The sequence below is a fragment of the Neoarius graeffei genome, chromosome 13 (genome assembly GCF_027579695.1).
Source record: "Neoarius graeffei isolate fNeoGra1 chromosome 13, fNeoGra1.pri, whole genome shotgun sequence".
Lineage (NCBI taxonomy): Eukaryota > Metazoa > Chordata > Actinopteri > Siluriformes > Ariidae > Neoarius > Neoarius graeffei.
The window spans coordinates 27,274,980-27,297,661 of record NC_083581.1 but is presented as its reverse complement, the minus strand read 5'-3'; the positions used below and the strand labels follow the sequence as shown (position 1 = coordinate 27,297,661).

The 22,682-nt window shown below is 42.3% G+C and overlaps 1 protein-coding gene across 2 annotated transcripts in view; it reads left to right on the top strand.

Annotated features, from left to right (window-relative positions):
• The window catches only part of lrp1ab (low density lipoprotein receptor-related protein 1Ab), a 348,035-nt gene that overhangs the window by 287,987 nt on the left and 37,366 nt on the right, over window positions 1-22,682 (top strand). For both annotated transcript variants that reach the window (XM_060937437.1, XM_060937436.1), the window contains 7 exons: window positions 936-1,052; window positions 9,479-9,598; window positions 12,325-12,447; window positions 14,521-14,646; window positions 14,740-14,856; window positions 20,935-21,041; window positions 21,476-21,608. In XM_060937437.1, coding sequence (XP_060793420.1) covers window positions 936-1,052; window positions 9,479-9,598; window positions 12,325-12,447; window positions 14,521-14,646; window positions 14,740-14,856; window positions 20,935-21,041; window positions 21,476-21,608 — 843 coding nt within the window. The remainder of the gene's footprint in view (window positions 1-935; window positions 1,053-9,478; window positions 9,599-12,324; window positions 12,448-14,520; window positions 14,647-14,739; window positions 14,857-20,934; window positions 21,042-21,475; window positions 21,609-22,682) is intronic.

Genomic DNA, 22,682 nt, shown 5'->3' with positions numbered 1-22,682 from the left:
ACTAGCGAGGGCTGAAAATCAGTGCCTCGGGGAGCTTTGATCTGGAAATAAGTGCACTATGAGGAAAAGACGAGCTGCACTTCCTCCTCCACTGGCAAAATATCAACAAATAAGAGACTTTCCCAGACACGATCACTCCCGAAATACCACAGTGCCTGTGACCTAACAGAAGATAGACAGATTGTCACAGCCAGAGGGACAGTGAGACACCGAGTGTCCTGAACACACCCTGAAGATCAGTTCGGTGTAATATCTTCATCCTGTTAGTTTTTGTTGTTTATTATGCTCGCCATGTTTAAGAGACGTTTATTCCATGTAAACGTATAAATTTTCTTTCATCTGACTGCACTGTTCGCTTTGGCAGCGGTGTGAGAACATTCGTGCCAGTAAAGCACTGTTAAACTGAACTGGGCTGAAAGAGATGGACAGAATGAGAAACAGACTGACGGACAGCGGGAGAGAAGGAAAGACGGAGACTGCTGTATTAATAGACCGAGAAAGAGAGACAGATGGTGGGCAAGAGAGGGGCAGTGTGACAGGACAGACAGAGAGGCAGATGGATGAATGGACAGGGGGAGAAGGAGAGCGACTAGCAGAGGCATGGACAGGGAGAAAGGGAGGGACAATGACAGATGAGGAGAGAGAGGGTGACCGACAGAAGTAGAGAGACAGATGGATTAATGGACAGGGAGAAAGAGAGAGACGGAATGACAGATGAGGAGAGAGAGAGAGGGTGACGACAGAAGGACAGAGAGAGACAGACAAATGGGTGAATGGACAGGGAGAAAGAGAGAGACAGACAAATTGATGGATGGACAGATACACAGACTGAAAGATGGACAGAGAGACAGATTATGAAGAAACAGATACAGATGAGAGAGATGTAATGAGTAGATGACGAGAGAGAGAGAAAATAATATTTGTTGTGTTTTTAGCGGAGTTTAAATGTCGGCCGGGACAGTTCCAGTGTGGCACAGGGATCTGCACAAACCCCGCCTACATCTGCGATGGAGACAATGACTGCCAGGACAACTCTGACGAGGCCAACTGCGGTACTGTCCCTACACACACCAGAAAGTACATCATTTACAGTGTGTTACACAAGTATCACACAGAGACGGTCTCTCTCTCTCTCTCTCTCTCTCTCTCTCTCATGCGTACACACACGCACATTAAAAACACATGGTTAGGTTAACGTGGGGCAGCCATGGCCTGAAGGTTGGGCTGAAGTGCCCTTGAGCAAGGCATCTAACTCCCACTGCTCCCTGGGTGCTGCAGCATACAGCTCACTGCTCTGGGTGTGTGTTCACTGCTTCAGATGGGTTAAATGCAGAGAGGAATTTCACTGCGCTTAAAGGTCATAGGCAACGGTCGGAGGTGAAACATAGAATATCAACTTTAGAAGAACGACCCAAAAAGCGAATTCAATCTTCCTAGTGTCTAATTTGCACCCTAAAATTTGAAAAAAAAAAAAAAAAACGGTTAAAATAGTACAACCCTGATTTCTAAAAAAGTTGGGACAAAGTACAAATTGTAAATAAAAACGGAATGCAATGATGTGGAAGTTTCAAAATTCCATATTTTATTCAGAATAGAACATAGATGACATATCAAATGTTTAAACTGAGAAAATGTCTCATTTAAAGAGAAAAATTAGGTGATTTTACATTTCATGACAACAACACATCTCAAAAAAGTTGGGACAAGGCCATGTTTCCCACTGTGAGACATCCCCTTTTCTCTTTACAACAGTCTGTAAACGTCTGGGGGCTGAGGAGACAAGTTGCTCAAGTTTAGGGATAGGAATGTTAACCCATTCTTGTCTAATGTAGGATTCTAGTTGCTCAATTGTCTTAGGTCTTTTTTGTCGTATCTTCCGTTTTATGATGCGCCAAATGTTTTCTATGGGTGAAAGATCTGGACTGCAGGCTGGCCAGTTCAGTACCCGGACCCTTCTTCTACGCAGCCATGATGCTGTAATTGATGCAGTATGTGGTTTGGCATTGTCATGTTGGAAAATGCAAGGTCTTCCCTGAAAGAGACGTCGTCTGGATGGGAGCATATGTTGCTCTAGAACCTGGATATACCTTTCAGCATTGATGGTGTCTTTCCAGATGTGTAAGCTGCCCATGCCACACGCACTAATGCAACCCCATACCATCAGAGATGCAGGCTTCTGAACTGAGCACTGATGACAACTTGGGTCGTCCTTCTCCTCTTTAGTCCGAATGACACGGCGTCCCTGATTTCCATAAAGAACTTCACATTTTGATTCGTCTGACCACAGAACAGTTTTCCACTTTGTAACTTCTTCTTTAAGAGGCTCCTCTGTCCTCCACTCGTTACCTGTATTAATGGCACCTGTTTGAACTCGTTATCAGTATAAAAAGACACCTGTCCACAACCTCAAACAGTCACACTCCAAACTCCACTATGGCCAAGACCAAAGAGCTGTCAAAGGATACCAGAAACAAAATTGTAGACCTGCACCAGGCTGGGAAGACTGAATCTGCAATAGGTAAGCAGCTTGGTGTGAAGAAATCAACTGTGGGAGCAATTATTAGAAAATGGAAGACATACAAGACCACTGATAATCTCCCTCGATCTGGGGCTCCACGCAAGATCTCACCCCGTGGGGTCAAAATGATCACAAGAACGGTGAGCAAAAATCCCAGAACCACACGGGGGGACCTAGTGAATGACCTGCAGAGAGCTAGGACCAAAGTAACAAAGGCTACCATCAGTAACACACTACGCCGCCAGGGACTCAAATCCTGCAGTGCCAGACGTGTCCCCCTGCTTAAGCCAGTACATGTCCAGGCCCGTCTGAAGTTTGCTAGAGAGCATTTGGATGATCAAGAGGAGGATTGGGAGAATGTCAGATGAAACCAAAATAGACCTTTTTGGTAAAAACTCAACTTGTCGTGTTTGGAGGAGAAAGAATGCTGAGTTGCATCCAAAGAACACCATACCTACTGTGAAGCATGGGGTTGGAAACATCATGCTTTGGGGCTGTTTTTCTGCAAAGGGACCAGGACGACTGATCCGTGTAAAGGAAAGAATGAATGGGGCCATGTATCGTGAGATTTTGAGTGAAAACCTCCTTCCATCAGCAAGGGCATTGAAGATGAAACGTGGCTGTGTCTTTCAGCATGACAGTGATCCCAAACACACCACCCGGGCAACGAAGGAGTGGCTTCGTAAGAAGCATTTCAAGATCCTGGAGTGGCCTAGCCAGTCTCCAGATCTCAACCCCATAGAAAATCTTTGGAGGGAGTTGAAAGTCCATGTTGCCCAGCGACAGCCCCAAAACATCACTGCTCTAGAGGAGATCTGCATGGAGGAATGGGCCAAAATACCAGCAGCAGTGTGTGAAAACCTTGTGAAGACTTACAGAAAACATTTGACCTCTGTCATTGCCAACAAAGGGTATATAACAAAGTATTGAGATGAACTTTTGTTATTACTTATTTTCCACCATAATTTGCAAATAAATTCTTTAAAAATCAGACAATGTGATTTTCTGGATTTTTTTTCTCATTTTGTCTCTCATAGTTGAAGTGTACCTATGATGAAAATTACAGGCCTCTCTCATCTTTTTAAGTGGGAGAACTTGCACAATTGGTGACTGACTAAATACGTTTTTGCCCCACTGTATATTATTTTCTAGGTTTTTATATTTTATATATTGGCTAATATATTTGAAGGTTCACTGACCGAGTCCTCGGGTCAGTACGAGGTAGAACCACTTTTGGCTGCAATTACAAGGCGTAATCAGGAAGTTCCAGGATGGTTTCTCTTGTGAACAAATGGAGCGCAGGAAGGTCATGCTCATGCAGTAGGAGTGAAATAGTAAACTCTCGTGAGTCGGTATGAGTCGTGCCGTCAACATCAGGACACGTGTCAGGCACTTTTTGTGACATCTACATTTGTAATTTTACACAGATGGCAAACATCAAACTCAGGAAATCTGCAACAGAGACTCTTGAAATGCTTCAGCAAGCCTACGGTGGTGAAACAATGAGGCAGGTGAGGAGTTTTGAGTGGCTCCAAGAGGGGCAGAAATCAGGACGATCCAGATGCACACTGCGCTCAGTTTCTTTGATGTTTTCGCGGGTTGTGCGTGTGAAGCATTTCCAGGGTTTCCGTTTCTGAGTCCCCGAGTTCGACACAGAATTTGATGTTCGTTCTCTGGTCCAAATGTAAAATCGCAAATGAACATGTGTACGTTGTGACAAAAACACGCGTAACACGTCTCGATGTTGACAGCATAATATCATGTGGCATCCTGACTCGCAGGAGTTACTCCTCACTCCTTCTGCACACACGTTACCTTACCTTCCCGTACAACAGGAACAGTCTCGCAACTTTTTGATCGCATTTTGTACAACTGCAAGATCAGCTCATCTCTCCTGGATCCTGATACTTGCTCATTCTTCTTGGCGATACTTATGTAAGGCATGGGATATGTTTTTTAGAAGATGTAGCACAAATTAAAAATGTTTTTTTTTTGGGGGGGGGGTATAGAAACGGGTTCCGTCTGTCCATCCGGTCACGTTTTCATTTCCGGGCCATAATAATAGTCTTTTTAAAATATTTTCATAAAAAATAGATTGTGACTTAGTTTCTAAGAGCAATGTTCGTTTCCGGAGCATATATCCAAAACTATTCATGATATGTATTTGAAACTTGGTATACAAGGTGATGTAGAAGTGCCTTTTCATACTGAGAAATCTAAATTTTTCATGTTTCCATGGAAACAATTTCAGACTTAGTCTCTCAGGTTAGTCTTAGGGCTAGGTTTTGTTTCCAGAGCAGAACTTGAAAACTATGAGTGGTACAGTCTTGAAAGTTGGTAAATGTGTTGATTAAGTAATGTATATGTGCCTTTTGTACGGAAGCCGCGAGAGGCCCTTCATATAATCCTTTTTTTTTTTTATTCATCTTGTTATCCCGAGATAACGACATAATTAATTCAGGATCTCGAGAAAACAACACAACTAATTCGAGATCTCGAGAAAACAAAACAATTATTTCATGATCTCGAGTAAACAGCTGAGAAATGGTTCATTCAGGTGCGCCAAGAGACTTGTGATATGCTGACTTTGGGGCTATTTCTCATTCTGTATAGACGCAACTTTGGTCATCAGAATGTCTGGAATAATCGATCACCTAATAAGGCAATATTTTGATCAGGGGTTGACACAAGGAGAGATTGCATTAAGTCTTTTAATAAGGGATCATTTCAAAATTAGTCCGCGGCACCTCCGCAGAACACTGGCCCGGCTTCGTCTCTACCGACGGAGATACAGTGATCCAGCTGAGGTCGTAGATTTTATTGTTTTCTCGAGATCTCAAAATAACGGTTTTGTTTTCTCGAGATCTCGAATTAGTTGTGTTGTTTTCTCGAGATCCTGAATTAATTATGTCGTTATCTCTGGATAACAAAGTGAATAAAAAAAGATTATATGAAGGGCCTCTCGCGGCTTCCGTACTTTTGATACTAAGAAATGTGAGATTTTTTAGTTCACCTGGACCAAAGATCCGCTGGGTTTATGCCATGGGCTGCTGAGGTCAGTTTAAAGAGGTACAGTAGGGTTGGTTTCCTGCAGCAGAACTTGAACAATGTGACACATAAGATCTTGAAACTTGGTATATAGGGCGGGGGATATACAGGACTGTCTTCTTGTTTATGTATCGTTGTCATTTTTCACCTCGCTCCCCACTCAGGGTTTTATCTCCAAGTCATGACATTAATGATAATGCTGGTATTATTACAGACTTTTTATTTAGTACATAAGATTGTTTGTTTATCATATGACCCATACGAACCCGTGCTTGTCATAAAACCATTGGGAAAAGTCACGCGACTGGGCAGATATGGATTTTTCAATCCAGTCTGGAAAAAGCCATATGTGGTCCCAGAGCCATTTCCCTCGCTTCCGCCGTTCTCATTTTGCTCAGAGTTGTTGCTTTGAAAAATGAGCAACACAGCGAAAAGTGAATTTTATTATCTAAATGATTTATCAGACACAGACCTGATTGAACAAACTGAAATTGTCGAAGAAAATGAAAAAAGGTACTTTCGAGCGAAGAAATTCACTTTGTTTATACAAGGACGCGTCCATTATTCCGAAAAACAAACAGAAATGACAATTTTTGTTATCGAGTCATCTTCAGATAAAGATTGAACTGACTCGACTGCCGACTCGTCTCCATTTTTTCGAATCAAAGTTCTTTTGTATTAAACATAAAAGATTTAATAGGCTTGTACTGACGTCTCCATGAGCTGACCCGAGTTGAAACTGACTTTAACTATGCTCTCTTAACTCTTTACCCCTTAAAGCAGTTGCTCCAGCCACCTTTGTATATGTACAGTATATACAACCCCGATTCCAAAAAAGTTGGGACAAAGTACAAATTGTAAATAAAAACGGAATGCAATGATGTGGAAGTTTCAAAATTCCATATATCATTTAAAGAGAAAAATTAGGTGATTTTAAATTTCATGACAACAACACATCTCAAAAAAGTTGGGACAAGGCCATGTTTCCCACTGTGAGACATCCCCTTTTCTCTTTACAACAGTCTGTAAACGTCTGGGGACTGAGGAGACAAGTTGCTCAAGTTTAGGGATAGGAATGTTAACCCATTCATGTCTAATGTAGGATTCTAGTTGCTCAACTGTCTTAGGTCTTTTTTGTCGTATCCTCCGTTGTATGATGCGCCAAATGTTTTCTATGGGTGAAAGATCTGGACTGCAGGCTGGCCAGTTCAGTACTCGGACCCTTCTTCTACGCAGCCATGATGCTGTAATTGATGCAGTATGTGGTTTGGCATTGTCATGTTGGAAAATGCAAGGTCTTCCCTGAAAGAGACGTCGTCTGGATGGGAGCATATGTTGCTCTAGAACCTGGATATACCTTTCAGCATTGATGGTGTCTTTCCAGATGTGTAAGCTGCCCATGCCACACGCACTAATGCAACCCCATACCATCAGAGATGCAGGCTTCTGAACTGAGCGCTGATAACAACTCGGGTCGTCCTTCTCCTCTTTAGTCCGAATGACACGGCGTCCCTGATTTCCATAAAGAACTTCAAATTTTGATTCGTCTGACCACAGAACAGTTTTCCACTTTGCCACAGTCCATTTTAAATGAGCCTTGGCCCAGAGAAGACGTCTGCGCTTCTGGATCATGTTTAGATACAGCTTCTTCTTTGAACTATAGAGTTTTAGCTAGCAACGGCGGATGGCACGGTGAATTGTGTTCACAGATAATGTTCTCTGGAAATATTCCTGAGCCCATTTTGTGATTTCCAATACAGAAGCATGCCTGTATGTGATGCAGTGCCGTCTAAGGGCCCGAAGATCACGGGCACCCAGTATGGTTTTCCAGCCTTGACCCTTACGCACAGAGATTCTTCCAGATTCTCTGAATCTTTTGATGATATTATGCACTGTAGATGATGATATGTTCAAACTCTTTGCAATTTTACACTGTTGAACTCCTTTCTGATATTGCTCCACTATTTGTCGGTGCAGAATTAGGGGGATTGGTGATCCTCTTCCCATCTTTACTTCCGAGAGCCGCTGCCACTCCAAGATGCTCTTTTTATACCCAGTCATGTTAATGACCTATTGCCAATTGACCTAATGAGTTGCAATTTGGTCCTCCAGCTGTTCCTTTTTTGTACCTTTAACTTTTCCAGCCTCTTATTGCCCCTGTCCCAACTTTTTTGAGATGTGTTGCTGTCATGAAATTTCAAATGAGCCAATATTTGGCATGAAATTTCAAAATGTCTCACTTTCGACATTTGATATGTTGTCTATGTTCTATTGCGAATACAATATCAGTTTTTGAGATTTGTAAATTATTGCATTCCGTTTTTATTTACAATTTGTACTTTGTCCCAACTTTTTTGGAATCGGGGTTGTACTGTTCACCCTTAGAACATATTTACAAAAAAAAAAGTCTAAAGACAAGGTTTTATTCATATCAGTTTTCTCCTTCATTATGTTGAAACAATCATGACACATCATACATTTTTGAAAAGAGGGCATGAGACAATACAAAAATCACTCAAAGTTATGTTTCAACATTCACCAACTCTCAGGTAGCGTCTGAAAGGTGAGAATTCATTTTACATGAATTCATATCAAATGGTGTACAATAAATGATTACTGCAACTTTCAATCAAAGAGCTTGTTTCACTCTACGTATGTAGAGCCAAATTCAGAGTCGTCAAATGTCGTCATTATGGCGCATACACATCGGCGTCATATGTCGTCATTATGGGATATACACGGGGTCGTCATTAAAGTGCATATCACGGGTAAATTCAAGAGCAAGATCAATGTAATTCTCCTATTTTATATTAAACTTTGGTCAAATATCTGTAACATTCTGCATTCTCTGCAATTTTTTTTACCTTGCGCAATACCAGAAAAATTCAGTTGAAATCAAGCCATTTGAGGCAAATTGGTCCGCCTCTGAAAAACGTCGATTTTTGTGACATCACGTGCGGGACGCCTCCCTCTGAATCCTACGTCAGCGCTGGTTTGTTTATGAGAAAACGACCTGGTGGTTTTCTGCAAATTCCTTCAACGTTATCGCGTAATTATTAAAATGGTTAACAGATGTATCGTAGGAGGGTGTAGCAACACCAATCTTGATGGGATTAGTACTCATCGTTTCCCAAAAGACCGGACAATGAGAGAGAAATGGGAGCGCTTGGGCTACACAGGCTGTGCACTGAAACCGCGCAAAGCTCGCGCAGCCTGCTGGTGCTTCCGCAGGTGACGTCACGATTCTGGCTCCAGACTCCGTTTGGATTTTTCCAGATGCGTTTTGTTGTTTTATTTTTTTCTGCTGTAGACAGATGGCCTTGTGCAAAATTACCCTTCTGGATGAGTGTGTAAAGGGACATACTTTCGTATAAAAAAAAAAAAAATTTAAATTGGTCCAGGATATGCCCTTTAAAGGCATAAAGGGTTAATCGTTTTTATTTTGATAGAACAGTAAAGTCAGTTGTATTTTACAGATTTCAAACAGTTCACTGTCAATCAAGTAAAAATTGACTGGTTCGTTTTTCGCACACCATTCTTCGTCGTTTTCCACTGTGTATGTTGGTTTAAAAAAAAAAAAAAAAAAGGTCATATGATAAAATGCTTATTGACTGAGTCAGGTCGGGCCAGACAGGAAAATATTTGGCTCTTGGTCATTCGTCCGGCCCTCCCACTCAGTCAATAAGTACATAAAATAACCCTCTGTCATGGGTTTTGTTGTGTTTATTTCTCAAGGCCTTTTTTAAAAAAATTTTCCCTCACCTCAGTTGCAGAAATGGATCACATTTTCTTTGTTACACTGAGAGAAATATGAAGATCAGATTTGTGGTGATTTTCTTAAAATTAATTCATTATTTACACATGAAGATTTATTTATATGGGGTGTGTGTGTGTGTGTGTGTGTGTGTATAGACATCCACGTGTGCCTTCCTAGTCAGTTTAAGTGCTCACACCCAAGCCGCTGCATTCCCGGAATTTTCCGCTGTAACGGCCAGAACAACTGTGGTCAAGGAGAAGACGAGAAAGATTGTCGTGAGTGTCTGTCTTTTTTTCTTTTTTTTTCTCCACCGTGGCTGGCCTGTCATCAACTGTACAGTATCATCATCATCTACAGATCACGTTCTTCTCCATCATGATGCATAATAGGGTGCATCAGTTGCCCCCTAAAAATGAAAAGTTCCTCCGATCATGATGCGTTTTTGTTTTTATGTTCCTTTTGGTAAGAAAACACACTGGGTGAAATATTTTGACAAAATTCAAAAGTTTAATGGTGGCACCAGGAGCTCAAAGTTATGGAAAAAGCTGCTATTTTATGACAAAATTTCGATCACTTTTCACGAAACATTATGGCACCTTATAGAGTATACCAAATATCTTAGATACACATTTTTAGTACATATTCTAAATATACAGTAAGCCCTCAGTATTCGCGGGGGTTAGGGACCGAATATGGCCGCAAATAAGCCAAAATCGCGAATACTTGTAAAAACCCCCCCCCCATAAAACTGCTCTTTATGTAGCGCACGGTACTCTCGTTGAAGCCGTAGTGACGAGCCACTGCCGCAAAACTCTCCCTTTCCTTTAGCATATCGAGAAGTCCTACCTTCTCCTGCAGCGTCATTACCTTCTTCTGGCACTTAGGTTCCTTGGCAGGAGCCTTAGAAGATGCAGAGCGTTTAGGAGCCATTGTAGGGCGTAAAAATTATTCAGAAATACCAAGAATGCACAACACGTGAACAAGTCTGAACTACGGGAACCGCGAGACTGTACCGTACAACGTGCTCATTCGTATCAGCCAATGAGCAGCAGCCCGCCATTCAAACTTCAGCCAATAGCGAGCGAGCATTCGGCTCCGAGAATGTATCAGTGCGTAAACGTTCGATATGTTCGCCGCAAATGACCGCGAATCGCTGAGATTTCCGCGAATGTATAGGAGATATGTTCTATATAAAATCCCGCGAATATGTGAATTCGCGAATACTGAACCGCTAATAGGCGGGGGTCTACTGTATTATCAAGCACAGTTTGAGTTTTAGCTGTTCATTGAATCATTGTTCAACTACTTTTAAACAATACAAATGTATTATGAATCACATTAATGCTTCTCAATCCCTTGCAAAGGTTCTTAACATGATCTCTGGCTCACAAGAAATCAATAAATGGAGTCCAACATTGTGATTCGAACCTTACGCCAAAACATAAAATAAGCGTTTTTTTGGCAAAAAAATGAACCTCATGGTGCCACCATTAGACTTTTGAATATGGTCAAAAAATTTTACAGGATGTCTTTATTGAGGTTTTTCACCTGACGTCACAGGGTCACGTGACGCCCCGGTGTCCGCCATTTTGAAGGTCAAGCTAGCTAATGTCAACATCATAGCTAGTATGTTACTGTAGCAATGTTTACGTTCAGTCATTTGGATGACTGTTAAAACCTTTCAGTCTCAAGTTTTTCCTTTACTGGATTTACTAGTTTACTGTAATTATGATCCGGCAGCTATTTACACCAGATCCAGTGTAAATAGCTGCCGGAGCGCGCTCCGGCTTGCTCCCCCTCAAATTGAGCAGCGTGCTCCGGCTTGCTCCCGGAGTGCTCCGGCCGAGGTTCCGGAGCGCGCTCCGGCTTGCTCCCCCTCAAATTAAGCAGCGCGCTCCGGCTTGCTCCCGGAGTGCTCCAGGAGCAAGCCGGAGCGCGCTGCTTAATTTGAGGGGGAGCAAGCCGGAGTGCGCTCCGGCAGCTATTTACACTGGATCCGGTGTAAATAGCTGCCGGATCATAATTACAGTAAACTAGTAAATCCAGTAAAGGAAAAACTTGAGACTGAAAGGTTTTAACAGTCATCCAAATGACTGAACGTAAACATTGCTACAGTAACATACCAGCTATGATGTTGTTGACATTAGCTAGTGCTAACAGCTAGTTGCTAGTATACTGCTACAACACAGACACCGACCCTAATAATACAGTTCTTGGTCATTGCCTGGTAACAGCAAATTTATAACGGGCCATGTCTCAACAGACTAAGAAGTTATTTCAATGACATTTAATAACATTTTGTTTATCCTGAGGACCGAAAGTAAATGAAAATGTGAACAAACCTTAGCTGTAATCAGATGGCGACCACCGGCTCCAGGGACGACCCGCTGATGTAGGCATGTTACCCAGCCTGACACAAAATATTTGTAGGCATCCAAACTCTTATACGCTTTCAGATCAATACCTGTGTATGGCGATGGGTTTTTAACGACATAGGCATACAGATCATGTGGGCCGAAGTCAGGTAAAGACGAGGGCTTCGTGTACTTCCGTACGTCAGTGAACAATCCTGGTGGAAGCAGGTAAACGTCGTTCTCTAAGCCTGCTAACCTCAATTTTTGCAAATACCTCTCCCTCTGCTCGCCCTGTAAATGCCCTACGTCGCTGGATAGTGAAGGTGTTTTCTGCATCTCACTCCTTTTTCTTTTATGTTTTTCGTTTGTCGCCTTCCTCGCATTCAAACTGATTCGAGCCGTGACGTCCAAAATGGCAGCCTCACATGACTTGGTCACGTGAGTGAAATACCTCAATTGGTGAAAAGGAACACCCGAACAAAAATGCATCAGATTGTATGAAAGTGAGGGCAACTGATGCACCCTAATACATAACCTGGCTCTTATTCCTGTGTTTGAGAGGTCTGTACTAACAAACATGAACACTGTGTGTGTGTGTGTGTGTGTGTGTGTGTGTGTGTGTGTGTGTGTGTGTGTGTGTGTTGTAGCTGAGGTGACATGTGCACCCAACCAGTTCCAGTGCATCATCACGAAGCGCTGCATTCCCCGGGTCTGGATGTGTGACCGGGACAATGACTGTGTGGACGGCTCTGACGAACCAGCCAACTGCAGTAAGGCTCAGTCTTACTTTACAAACTTCTACATGGTGCCCTGGGGTTATTCTGTGTGAGGTTCTAGGTGATGGTTGAAGCAACAACAATTAATGGAGAAAATTGATAAAATTGTATTAATGGTTGGAAAGGAATTTCATTATCAATCTGATTTGCGTTTCCTGATGGAAATGCTCGTAGATGGATGGATAGAGTACTGTAGATAGATACTACACGTGGGAAGCCATGGCCTAAAGGTTAGCAGCTTTGGGACCAAAAAGTCACCGGTTTGATTCCCTGGACCAGCTGAATTGCCCTTGAGTAAGGCACCGAACCCCCAACTGCTCCCTAGGCTGCTCTGGGTGTGTTGTACATCGCTCTGGATAAGAGCGTCTGCTAAATACCTGTAATGTAGATAGTGATGGTGAGTGAAAAACAGGGTTAAGACACAAAGAAGTTAAGAGGGAGGTAGGGAAGTTGATGAAGATATTAAGATAGATGGAAATAAAGGAAGTGATGGATGGATAGACAGGCAGACATAAAGGAGATAAAGAAATAGATGAGGATGTTAATATCTAACACAGGAAGAAAGATTTATTTAAGTTGATTAGGAATAGGAAAGGGCGGCACGGTGGTGTAGTGGTTAGCGCTGTCGCCTCACAGCAAGAAGGTCCGGGTTCGAGCCCCGTGGCCGGCGAGGGCCTTTCTGTGCGGAGTTTGCATGTTCTCCCCGTGGGTTTCCTCCGGGTGCTCCGGTTTCCCCCACAGTCCAAAGACATGCAGGTTAGGTTAAGTGGTGACTCTAAATTGACCGTAGGTGTGAATGTGAGTGTGAATGGTTGTCTGTGTCTATGTGTCAGCCCTGTGATGACCTGGCGACTTGTCCAGGGTGTACCCCGCCTTTCGCCCGTCGTCAGCTGGGATAGGCTCCAGCTTGCCTGCGACCCTGTAGAAGGATAAAGCGGCTAGAGATAATGAGATGAGATTTATTTATTTTTGAGAAATTCCAATTGTGAACCCAATCTATGATGACTTGTTTCATGCCTTGTGTTAATTCATAGCCATGTAAATGGCACTGGAGACGCGATCGTCTCCTCCTGAAGCAAGAGCTAGTAGAAAGAGAAACTATAATTTATTTTTAAATGTTTGGTGAGAGATTTTATGATTTATCTTTATATATATATATATATATATATATATATATATATATATATATATATATATGAGTGATTCCACGCTTATGGGTACTGAAATGGGGACATGAACTTATTCACCTAAAACCATTTCTTTTTTTACCATCAGGTCACAAAACATGTAATCTTTAATGAATGATGTGTTAAAAGATAACTTTAATTTTCTGAGATGTAATAAAAACATATTTATATGCCAAAGTCAAGCCTATGAGTTCCAAAATGATGTCTGTTACATTACTTCTGTTACGATTGTCCATCTCGCGTCTGTTACAAATTAATTACAATCTAGCTCTATACCATGTTAATCTTATTGAAAGAATGTGTATGTTTATTCTACTACACACGTTTATTAATTATATTTGCTAAAACATCACCTTCCTATGTTTCAAAAAGTAATTCTACATTGTTAAAATTGAGAATCTATATGTCCACAACACTTCTGTTACGTTCTGACTTTGGCATATAAATATGTTTTTATTACATCTCAGAAAATTAAAGTTATCTTTTAACATATCATTCATTAAAGATTACATGTTTTGTGACCTGATGGTAAAAAAAAAGAAATGGTTTTAGGTGAATTTTTAAAAATAAGTTCATGTCCCCATTTCAGTACCATAAGCGTGGAATCACTCATATATATATATATATATATATATATATATATATATATATATATATATATATATATATAAAAGCTGTCATGAATTTAAAGGACAGAAATGGTATTTAGTGACAAGGGTGAGGAAAGTCAGTCAAACCCTGGAGTTGTGTGTTTGGGTCTCGAGGTTTATCAATATCGTCGACGTTTTGGGCAGTTCTCAGATTGTTTTGTCTCCCTGACTATGCTGTGTGTCCAGTGACCTGTGTGTGACCCACCTTATCCTCTGCGCTCCTCCTGCAGCTCAGATGACGTGTGGCGTGGACGAGTTCCGCTGTAAGGACTCGGGTCGCTGCATCCCTGCACGCTGGAAGTGCGACGGCGAGGACGACTGCGGCGACGGCTCGGATGAGCCCAAAGAGGAGTGCGGTACACACCCTCTCTGTGTTTTACTCTGCTTTTCGGATGTATAAAGGTTGGTAAACTCTATGTTGAGGTTTTGTGTGTGTGTGTGGGGGGCAGATGAGAGAACGTGTGAGCCTTATCAATTCCGATGCAAGAACAACCGCTGCGTCCCGGGCCGCTGGCAGTGCGACTACGACAACGACTGCGGCGACAACTCGGATGAGGAGAAGTGCGGTAGGTGGTCTGGTGTGGAATTATGGGTAATGTTCTCTCTCTCTCTCTCTTTCACACACACACAGCCCTGATGTGAGGGCTGAACTTGGTGGCTTTGTAATGGTTTCACTCTCATTCTGTGTCATAAGGGGTGTTCACACGGCAACTTTTACTCCGGTGTAGCACCGTGTCTGCCCCGGTAGAGCGTTCACACGGTACAAAGTTATACCGGTGTCGCCCCTGAAAGCTGCTTAAACCGGTGCAAATCTAACCCTGCTCGGGAGGTGGTTTAAGAAATTTACTCCGGAGTAAATGCTAGTTTGCGGGGCAGCACCGATATAAAATGGGACGTCTGAACGCTACAGGGGTAGACTCGCTACGCGTGAGGAGAGTTGATTACATACGGGCATTGCATAATTTGCATCCTGGTATTTTGCGCTTCCAAAATGGCGAATATCAACAACAACAGAACTGCGTGTCTTCCAGTGTTGCCAGATTGGGCGGTTTTAAGTGCATTCTGGCGGATTTGAACATATTTTGGGCTGGAAAACGTCAGCAGTATCTGGCAACACTGGTGTCTTCATCCACGTTGTTTTCCCGGCGCTTGGTGATGCCATGACAACCGGGAAAAGGAAGTACATTTTCACGCATGCGCATATTTCATTTCCGCATAATTACTATCGTATAGCACGGTCGCAAAAACTGCCGTGTGAACGCAAGCGGGGCTGCACCGGTGCTAACACGCTTCTCTCTAGTAAGCAGGTTTGTGACGTATGAACGCTCCACAAAATTTACACCGGTGTAAGAGCCAATATATCGCAACAAAATACATCGGTGCAAGTATGTGCCGTGTGAACACCCCTTTAGAGCACCATAGACTGGGGTGTGTGTTAAGATGCAAGTCTAACATATGTAGAACTGTTGAACTGAAGTGTGTGTGTGTGTGCGCGCATGTGTGTGCCTGCCATATCCACTCGGTTTGCACTGTTTCATGACATTGCCCACATTGCTCATGAATGCCAGTCACTTCACCTTATGTTTGTTCTTCATTTCACACTGACATGGTGGCTTGACTCAGAGGTAGGTCTCTGCTCCTCCATTCCCTCTCTCCATCGAAACTCCACGCTTTTTTTTTTTTCTCTTCACATCCACTTTTCGTTGCATTCAATGTCCAATGACCGAAGCTGCCAATTTCAGCGCCCGTCCCTTTAGTTCACGCTGTCAAAATGACATGACCCTATGGCATTGTGTTCCTCATTTCTTGCTGTTCAGTGATTTGAATACGTTAAACTGTGGTCAATTCCCAGTTAATTTGTGCTTTCTCATGAAAGAATTGGCATGAACTTTACAGCCTTTTTCTTCTACCTCCCCACCCTTTCCCCGGTGTTAAACCCTTATTCGGAGCTCCTTTGACGTTGTTTGTGATTTCCTTTATTATACTGTGCTGTGTGTGTGGCAGTCTGGGAAAATCCATTATCGCCATGGTAACAGTATGGAAATAATCAAACCGGGAACATGCGTACGGTACTTTGAGTTCGTGTTTTAAGGAAGCATAAATCTGTTTTTATTTATTTAGGCGACTCTCGAACCTTGTTTCGGGTATTTTCTTGCAGAGCAAGTCTGAACTTAATGAGTGGCACGGTGGTGTAGTGGTTAGCACGGTCGCCTCACAGCAAGAAGGTTCCGGGTTCGAGCCCAGTGGAGTTTGTATGTTCTCCCCGTGTCCGTGTGGGTTTCCTCCGGGTGCTCCGGTTTTCCCCCGCAATCCAAAGACATGCAGTTAGGTTGACGTGAGGTGCCCTTGAGCAAGGTACCTGACCCCTGACTGCTCCCCGGGCGCTCTGGTGTAGCTGCCCACTGCTCTGAGTGTGGGTGTGTGTTCACTGCTTCAGATGGGTTAAATGCAGAGGATGAATTTCACTGTGCTTGAAGTGTGCATGTGACAAAGGCTTCTTCTTATTATTTGCATGAAATTGTGCATTTCATCGAAGACATGTTCTTATTAGTCGTTAAACACCAAGAGTGAAACCCGATACGATGAAGAAATAAATTTGTCGTCTTTGTTTGTGAAAATGATCACCTGATCAATCAAACGAGGTTTCCTTGGGTTCCACTGATGTTGCGTAATAGACTGACATGCTGGAAGCTGGAAAAAAAAAAAGCCTCGTAGCGGCAAGCCTCGTTTATGCGCCGGCGCCATTCCAGGAGCTAAGCGGTCTGATGGTGCGTTCATGTGCTATGGGAATTATGGTAAATACCAAACGCCGACATGGGAAGCACACATGAACGCCCCGTCTTGTGGTATTTTTCCACTGGGCAACTCGTAGAAAATTTTGATACACGAGTTGCCGAGATGAGCTGAACTTTAACCTTTTCAACATGGCGGCGAGCGGTACAGGACTAGCTTATGAACCAAGAAAGAAGTGGTTTTCACCTACGGAAAGCTGACTCTCACCTTTTAAACGAGTCATGTTATGTATATTATATTATTATAATATGTATATTATAGCCTAATACAAAATATTCTGTGGCTGTCCAAAGAACGCCAACAATGATCTAGATACTGGCTACTCTCATTGTGGCTACAGCCAAATTTCCAAAAACTGCGTGGCATTCAATGTGTTAAGAAAATCTCTACTTGTCATGATCAGGAAATGTTCAGCATTATTTACCTTTTGACTTTTGATAACTCATATTCCTGCTGCAGCTGATGAACAAGGCAATCTATAATTGTTTTAGCCAAATAACAGGCCTGATTCTGAATCTGGTCCACCATCTTTAATTTGTCAACAAAAGCATGTGAACACAACACACTGGTAAATACTACTTCCCAACTGGAAAATATCTTCCCATAGCACGTGAACGCAGCATTATTCTATCCACATTCGCTGGATATGAGCAATCGCGCACTCTGATTGATTGGCTACTGTACTACTAGGCTATCCGCTCGTATACCATGAGTAGAGAAAAACAAAATGGCGGAGCATGGTGTTGAACCAACCAAGGACGAAATAAAAACTACTCGAAAACAGAACTCCCAGAAAATACAAAAAAAAGCAACAAAATATGGAATGAAAGTATTTGGTGGTAAGAATGTACCATTTTTTTTCCCCAAGAATAATCATTATTATAGCATTTTTCACAAATTGCTACTGTCGTGTCGCCAGTTTGTTTACATTCTTCATTTTTAAGCAGTAAAATTTTTTTTTTTTTTTAAAGGGTGGTTCAAAAGCTCAAAGGAGTTTGAAAATTACAGAACTGAAATGTCCAAGGAAGAATTTAATAAATGTTTAAGGCGATTCTATACATCGGCATGACAGCAAGATGGCACTTCCTACAACACTCAAGTCAATTTATGCAGCCATCGATAGGTTTTTAAGAAGTCCGCCTCGGCGGAAATTATTTTGTTGGAAGTTTTGTTTTATCGAATTTGCCAAAAAAAAGCGCCGTTTTCTCAAAATCCAGTGAATGTGGATCGAATAAAACAGTTATTCCACTCAACCTGGCCGTAGTCAACTCGGTGCTATGCGCCTCGTCGGCTATCAGCTCGTGTACGACTCGATTTCATGGAATACATACATGTCAACCTATACGGAATGTCCGTATTTTATACGGATTTGATTCAATAAACGTAGTATACGGGCGTATAAATAAAGTTATACGGATTCTTTAAAAAAAACTTCAATATTTATTTAGAGCTATAATCAATTCCCACGATGATAAACGTACTGTACACCACAGACAGCCAGTAAAGAGTCTTATGAAATCGCACGTTATCTTGTGGTAGCGAGACTTCGTTCCACTTCTGATCATGCGCACACCGCATTGCGAGAATCCCGCCAACCGTGAAGTCATAGACATATAAACATAGACGCCGCCTTCTGCGTAGAATCAGACGTCATCCTCGCCGCCATATTGGATGTGGCAAAGAGAATAAAGATGCCTCATTCATGTGCTGCGTTTAACTGTACCAACAGGTTTACCGTCCAAACAAGATCACATGGGATTACCTTTCACAGGTGAGACTGGAAAAATACTTTTCATTGAATTTGGTCATTATAACGTAATTTTACGAACAGATTTTCCTGACTTTGTGGCTAATATGAAGTCTCGCGCATAATAGCCGCTTGGTGAAACCTGTCTCCAAACAACAAAGTATTTCCTTCGTAACTACGCTGATAACACTTTGGCTTTTTGTCGAACATTGGAGCTTTCTATTCATTCTGAAGGTTTATTGTTATTAATATCGAATAAAAAGTAACTGGGATATATCATTGTTAATTATCATTCAAATTTTAGGTAAATTATTTTAATTTGCATCTTATACGGATTTTATAAGGGAAATACGGATTTTGGAGGTTGGTTATACAGGTTTGATTGACCAAAGGTTGACGCGTATGGGAATAACTGTTAAATATTTCACCCGTGAACACGCTGTGTGATTGATTTTCTTTCTTGTTGCCCAAAATCTCGTCTCTCAGCTTCAACTTTAGAGCGAGATTATGAAACTCCCCCTGTTGTCGTCTCCCTTCCTACACCAGATGTATCCAAAGCTTCATCCCATGATGATTTTTCACATCGCAGTTTCGTGTCGTATCCGTCGTGTATTGGCCTTTTAGCGTGATTTTTTTTTTTTTTTTCCTCACACCGTGAACATCGTGCTCTAATCAAGTTGTTGGATAGTGAAACTGGCCAGAGCCTAATCAGTTCAGATTATAATCAGACACCGACTGTCAAACTGTCTGTCATGCGCCTGCCCTGTCAGATCATCATCATAAGAGAGAAGAGCGCTTACACATGATCTACAGCAGGCAGTACGACCGAATAAAAAGACGCTAATGACGGCAGGAAATTTAGGCAGAAGTGAGGGAGTGAATCGGTGATGATTTCCCATAAACGGAGAGGAGTTGAGTGAAGAGACAGCGATGGATGAGCTGAAGTGAGAGCTGGTATTGCTTCTCAATTGTAAACTTGTCACTCTACAATTTGCAGTCATGGTTTTCCGTAAGTAGACTACAAATCTAAAATTAAGGGGTGTCTTTTCCAACTAACTAGTTTTATTTATTCAAACCAGGGCTTTGAACCGGTTCAAGGAACGAAAACAAAAACCGGGAACTTTTTCTATTTCACATGGAACAGAAACGAAACCAGAAACTTTATTATTTTTTATGTTCCGGAACAGAAACGCTTATTAAAAATAATGGTAACCGGTTAATACCGGTTTTTATTTCGTTCCTCAAAGTTTCCGTAGCCTACAAATAAAAAAGTGTCATTCTTCTCCTGCGCAAGTGTCTATGACCCGCTGGGGTTCACTTCCTGTGTGACGTTCGCTGACTGAATGGAGAGAGCGGGAGGGTGGACTACTATCACGTCTCCACATCTTAAATAAGAGGTAAATTTTGCAGTCTATCGTTATTCAAAAACGTCAATTTCAAACACGATATCAATATATTTGTCCACGTTAATGAGAGGCTCGCGAACATTAAATGACGTTAACCTCTGTTAGCCTATCAATGCATAGGGCCTGACTAGCCTTTGGTAACACACTAAACGAATTATCTTTCATTTTTGGCACTTTTTCTGTTTGTGTAGATGGGAAGACATACTGAGAATCCAAATCGCCAACATTTGAAATCATAATTGTTTTGAATTATTTCTTGTCTTATTTAATGAAGGTTGTAATAGAATTAGCCTACATTTGGCTTAAGCTGGATGAGACAGAGACATAATTTTATAGCCATTTGTTAAACAGCTGACAGGGAACGTAATTAACCGTTCCGGGAACGAAATTTTTTTGTTCTAACCGGTTCGGGAACGTCTATTTAATGGTGGAACCCAAAACCGGAAACGTTAAAATTCCGTTTCTGCTCGGAACGAACCAATAGGAAAAAAATTCTGGTTCAAAGCCCTGATTCAAACACATTTCAGTTCAGGAAATTGTAGAATATTTCGAGCTGTATATAGAGTAAAATCTCCCAATTTGACCGCGTGAAGGTTTTTCCCAGGTTGCCAGTTGTGTCTTTTTAAACATGATGCTATCTTGCTGCAGTTCCAGATAAGGGTGTGTGTGTGTGTGTGTTACTGTGTCCCCCCCGGCAGTGCCGCGTCAGTGCTCCGAGAGCGAGTTCGCCTGCACCAACGGCCGCTGCATTGCTGGTCGATGGAAATGTGACGGAGACCATGACTGCGCTGACGGCTCCGACGAGGTGCTGAATCGAAAATTCACGCCTTTTATTTTCTCTGATTGATTCACTTTGTCCTCCTTCTTTCAGTGCTCACGGTTTTGCTTGCTTGTCTCTCCTTTTTATCGTTTTATCATTTCAGTGTAACCATAGCAACAGCTAGCAATGTTTAAAGACACAGCTAGTGAAAAGTTCTAGACCGTGAACAATTGCGTATCTCCAATCTCAAAGGCTGACGCTTTGCTTTCTGGCGAGTTTGTGAAATGCAGGCCTTTTATACGAGTTTGTAACAGTCCGGAAATTAGTTCCGCCCCCAAGCAAAGCAGAGTACTGGCCTTTATGGTTGAAAGACAGAGCAGCAATGAAGTTGGGGGAGGAAAAAGAGAGAGGCTTGTTAATGTGTGTGTGTGTGTGTGTGTGTGTGTGTGTGTGTGTGTGTGTGTGTGTGTGTCATGCAGCATGGCTGTGCTCTGAAGTGTGATGCCGACCAGTTCCAGTGTAAAAATGGCCACTGCATCCCACTGCGCTGGCGCTGCGACGCCGACGCTGACTGCATGGATGGCAGCGATGAAGAGAGATGCCATGACGCAGGTGTGTGTGTGTGTGTGTGTGTACTTGACACTACAGATTTGGCTCTTCTTCAGAGTTGTGCTGATACAGGAAAATGATCAACAAGGTTGATTCTAATTTGCGTACAAGTGTATTTATGTACGCTACCGTTCAAAAGTTTGGGGTCACCCAGACAATTTTGTGTTTTCCATGAAAAGTCACACTTTTATTTACCGCCATAAGTTGTAAAATGAATAGAAAATATAGTCGAGACATTTTTCTGGCCATTTTGAGCATTTAATCGACCCCACAAATGTGATGCTCCAGAAACTCAATCTGCTCAAAGGAAGGTCAGTTTTATAGCTTCTCTAAAGAGCTCAACTGTTTTCAGCTGTGCTAACATGATTGTACAAGGGTTTTCTAATCATCCATTAGCCTTCTGAGGCAATGAGCAAACACATTGTACCATTAGAACACTGGAGTGAGAGTTGCTGGAAATGGGCCTCTATACACCTATGGAGATATTGCACCAAAAACCAGACATTTGCAGCTAGAATAGTCATTTACCACATTAGCAATGTATAGAGTGCATTTCTGATTAGTTTAAAGTGATCTTCATTGAAAAGAACAGTGCTTTTCTTTCAAAAATAAGGACATTTCAAATACCCCTTTTCCACCAAATCAGTTCCAGGGCTGGTTCGGGGCCAGTGCTGGTGCTGGTTCACAACTCGTTCAACTTGCGAGCCAGCTGAGAACCAGTTTGCTTTTCCATAGCTCGCGGTGCTAAGGGAAGCCACGTCATTATGTCACTGTATACGTCAGTTACGTCGCTACGTTTGCATAAACCTTGGCGCGAATATCGAAGCAAAAACAACACGGAAGAAGCAGAAGCAACAACAACAATAATAATGGATGACTTCATGTTTGTACAGCTGCTGCTTCTCGGCACTTAAAAATGGCGATCTTTCGCGGTCTTGTTATTGTTGTTGGTCTTAACAACTCCGCCCCCCCGCTGACGTAAGCGGTTATTTCCTCTGGCCCAGCAGAGAGTTGGTGCTAGCCTGGAACCGGTTTTTCTGGCCCCAGAGCCAGTTCTTTGTCAGTGGAAACAGAAAA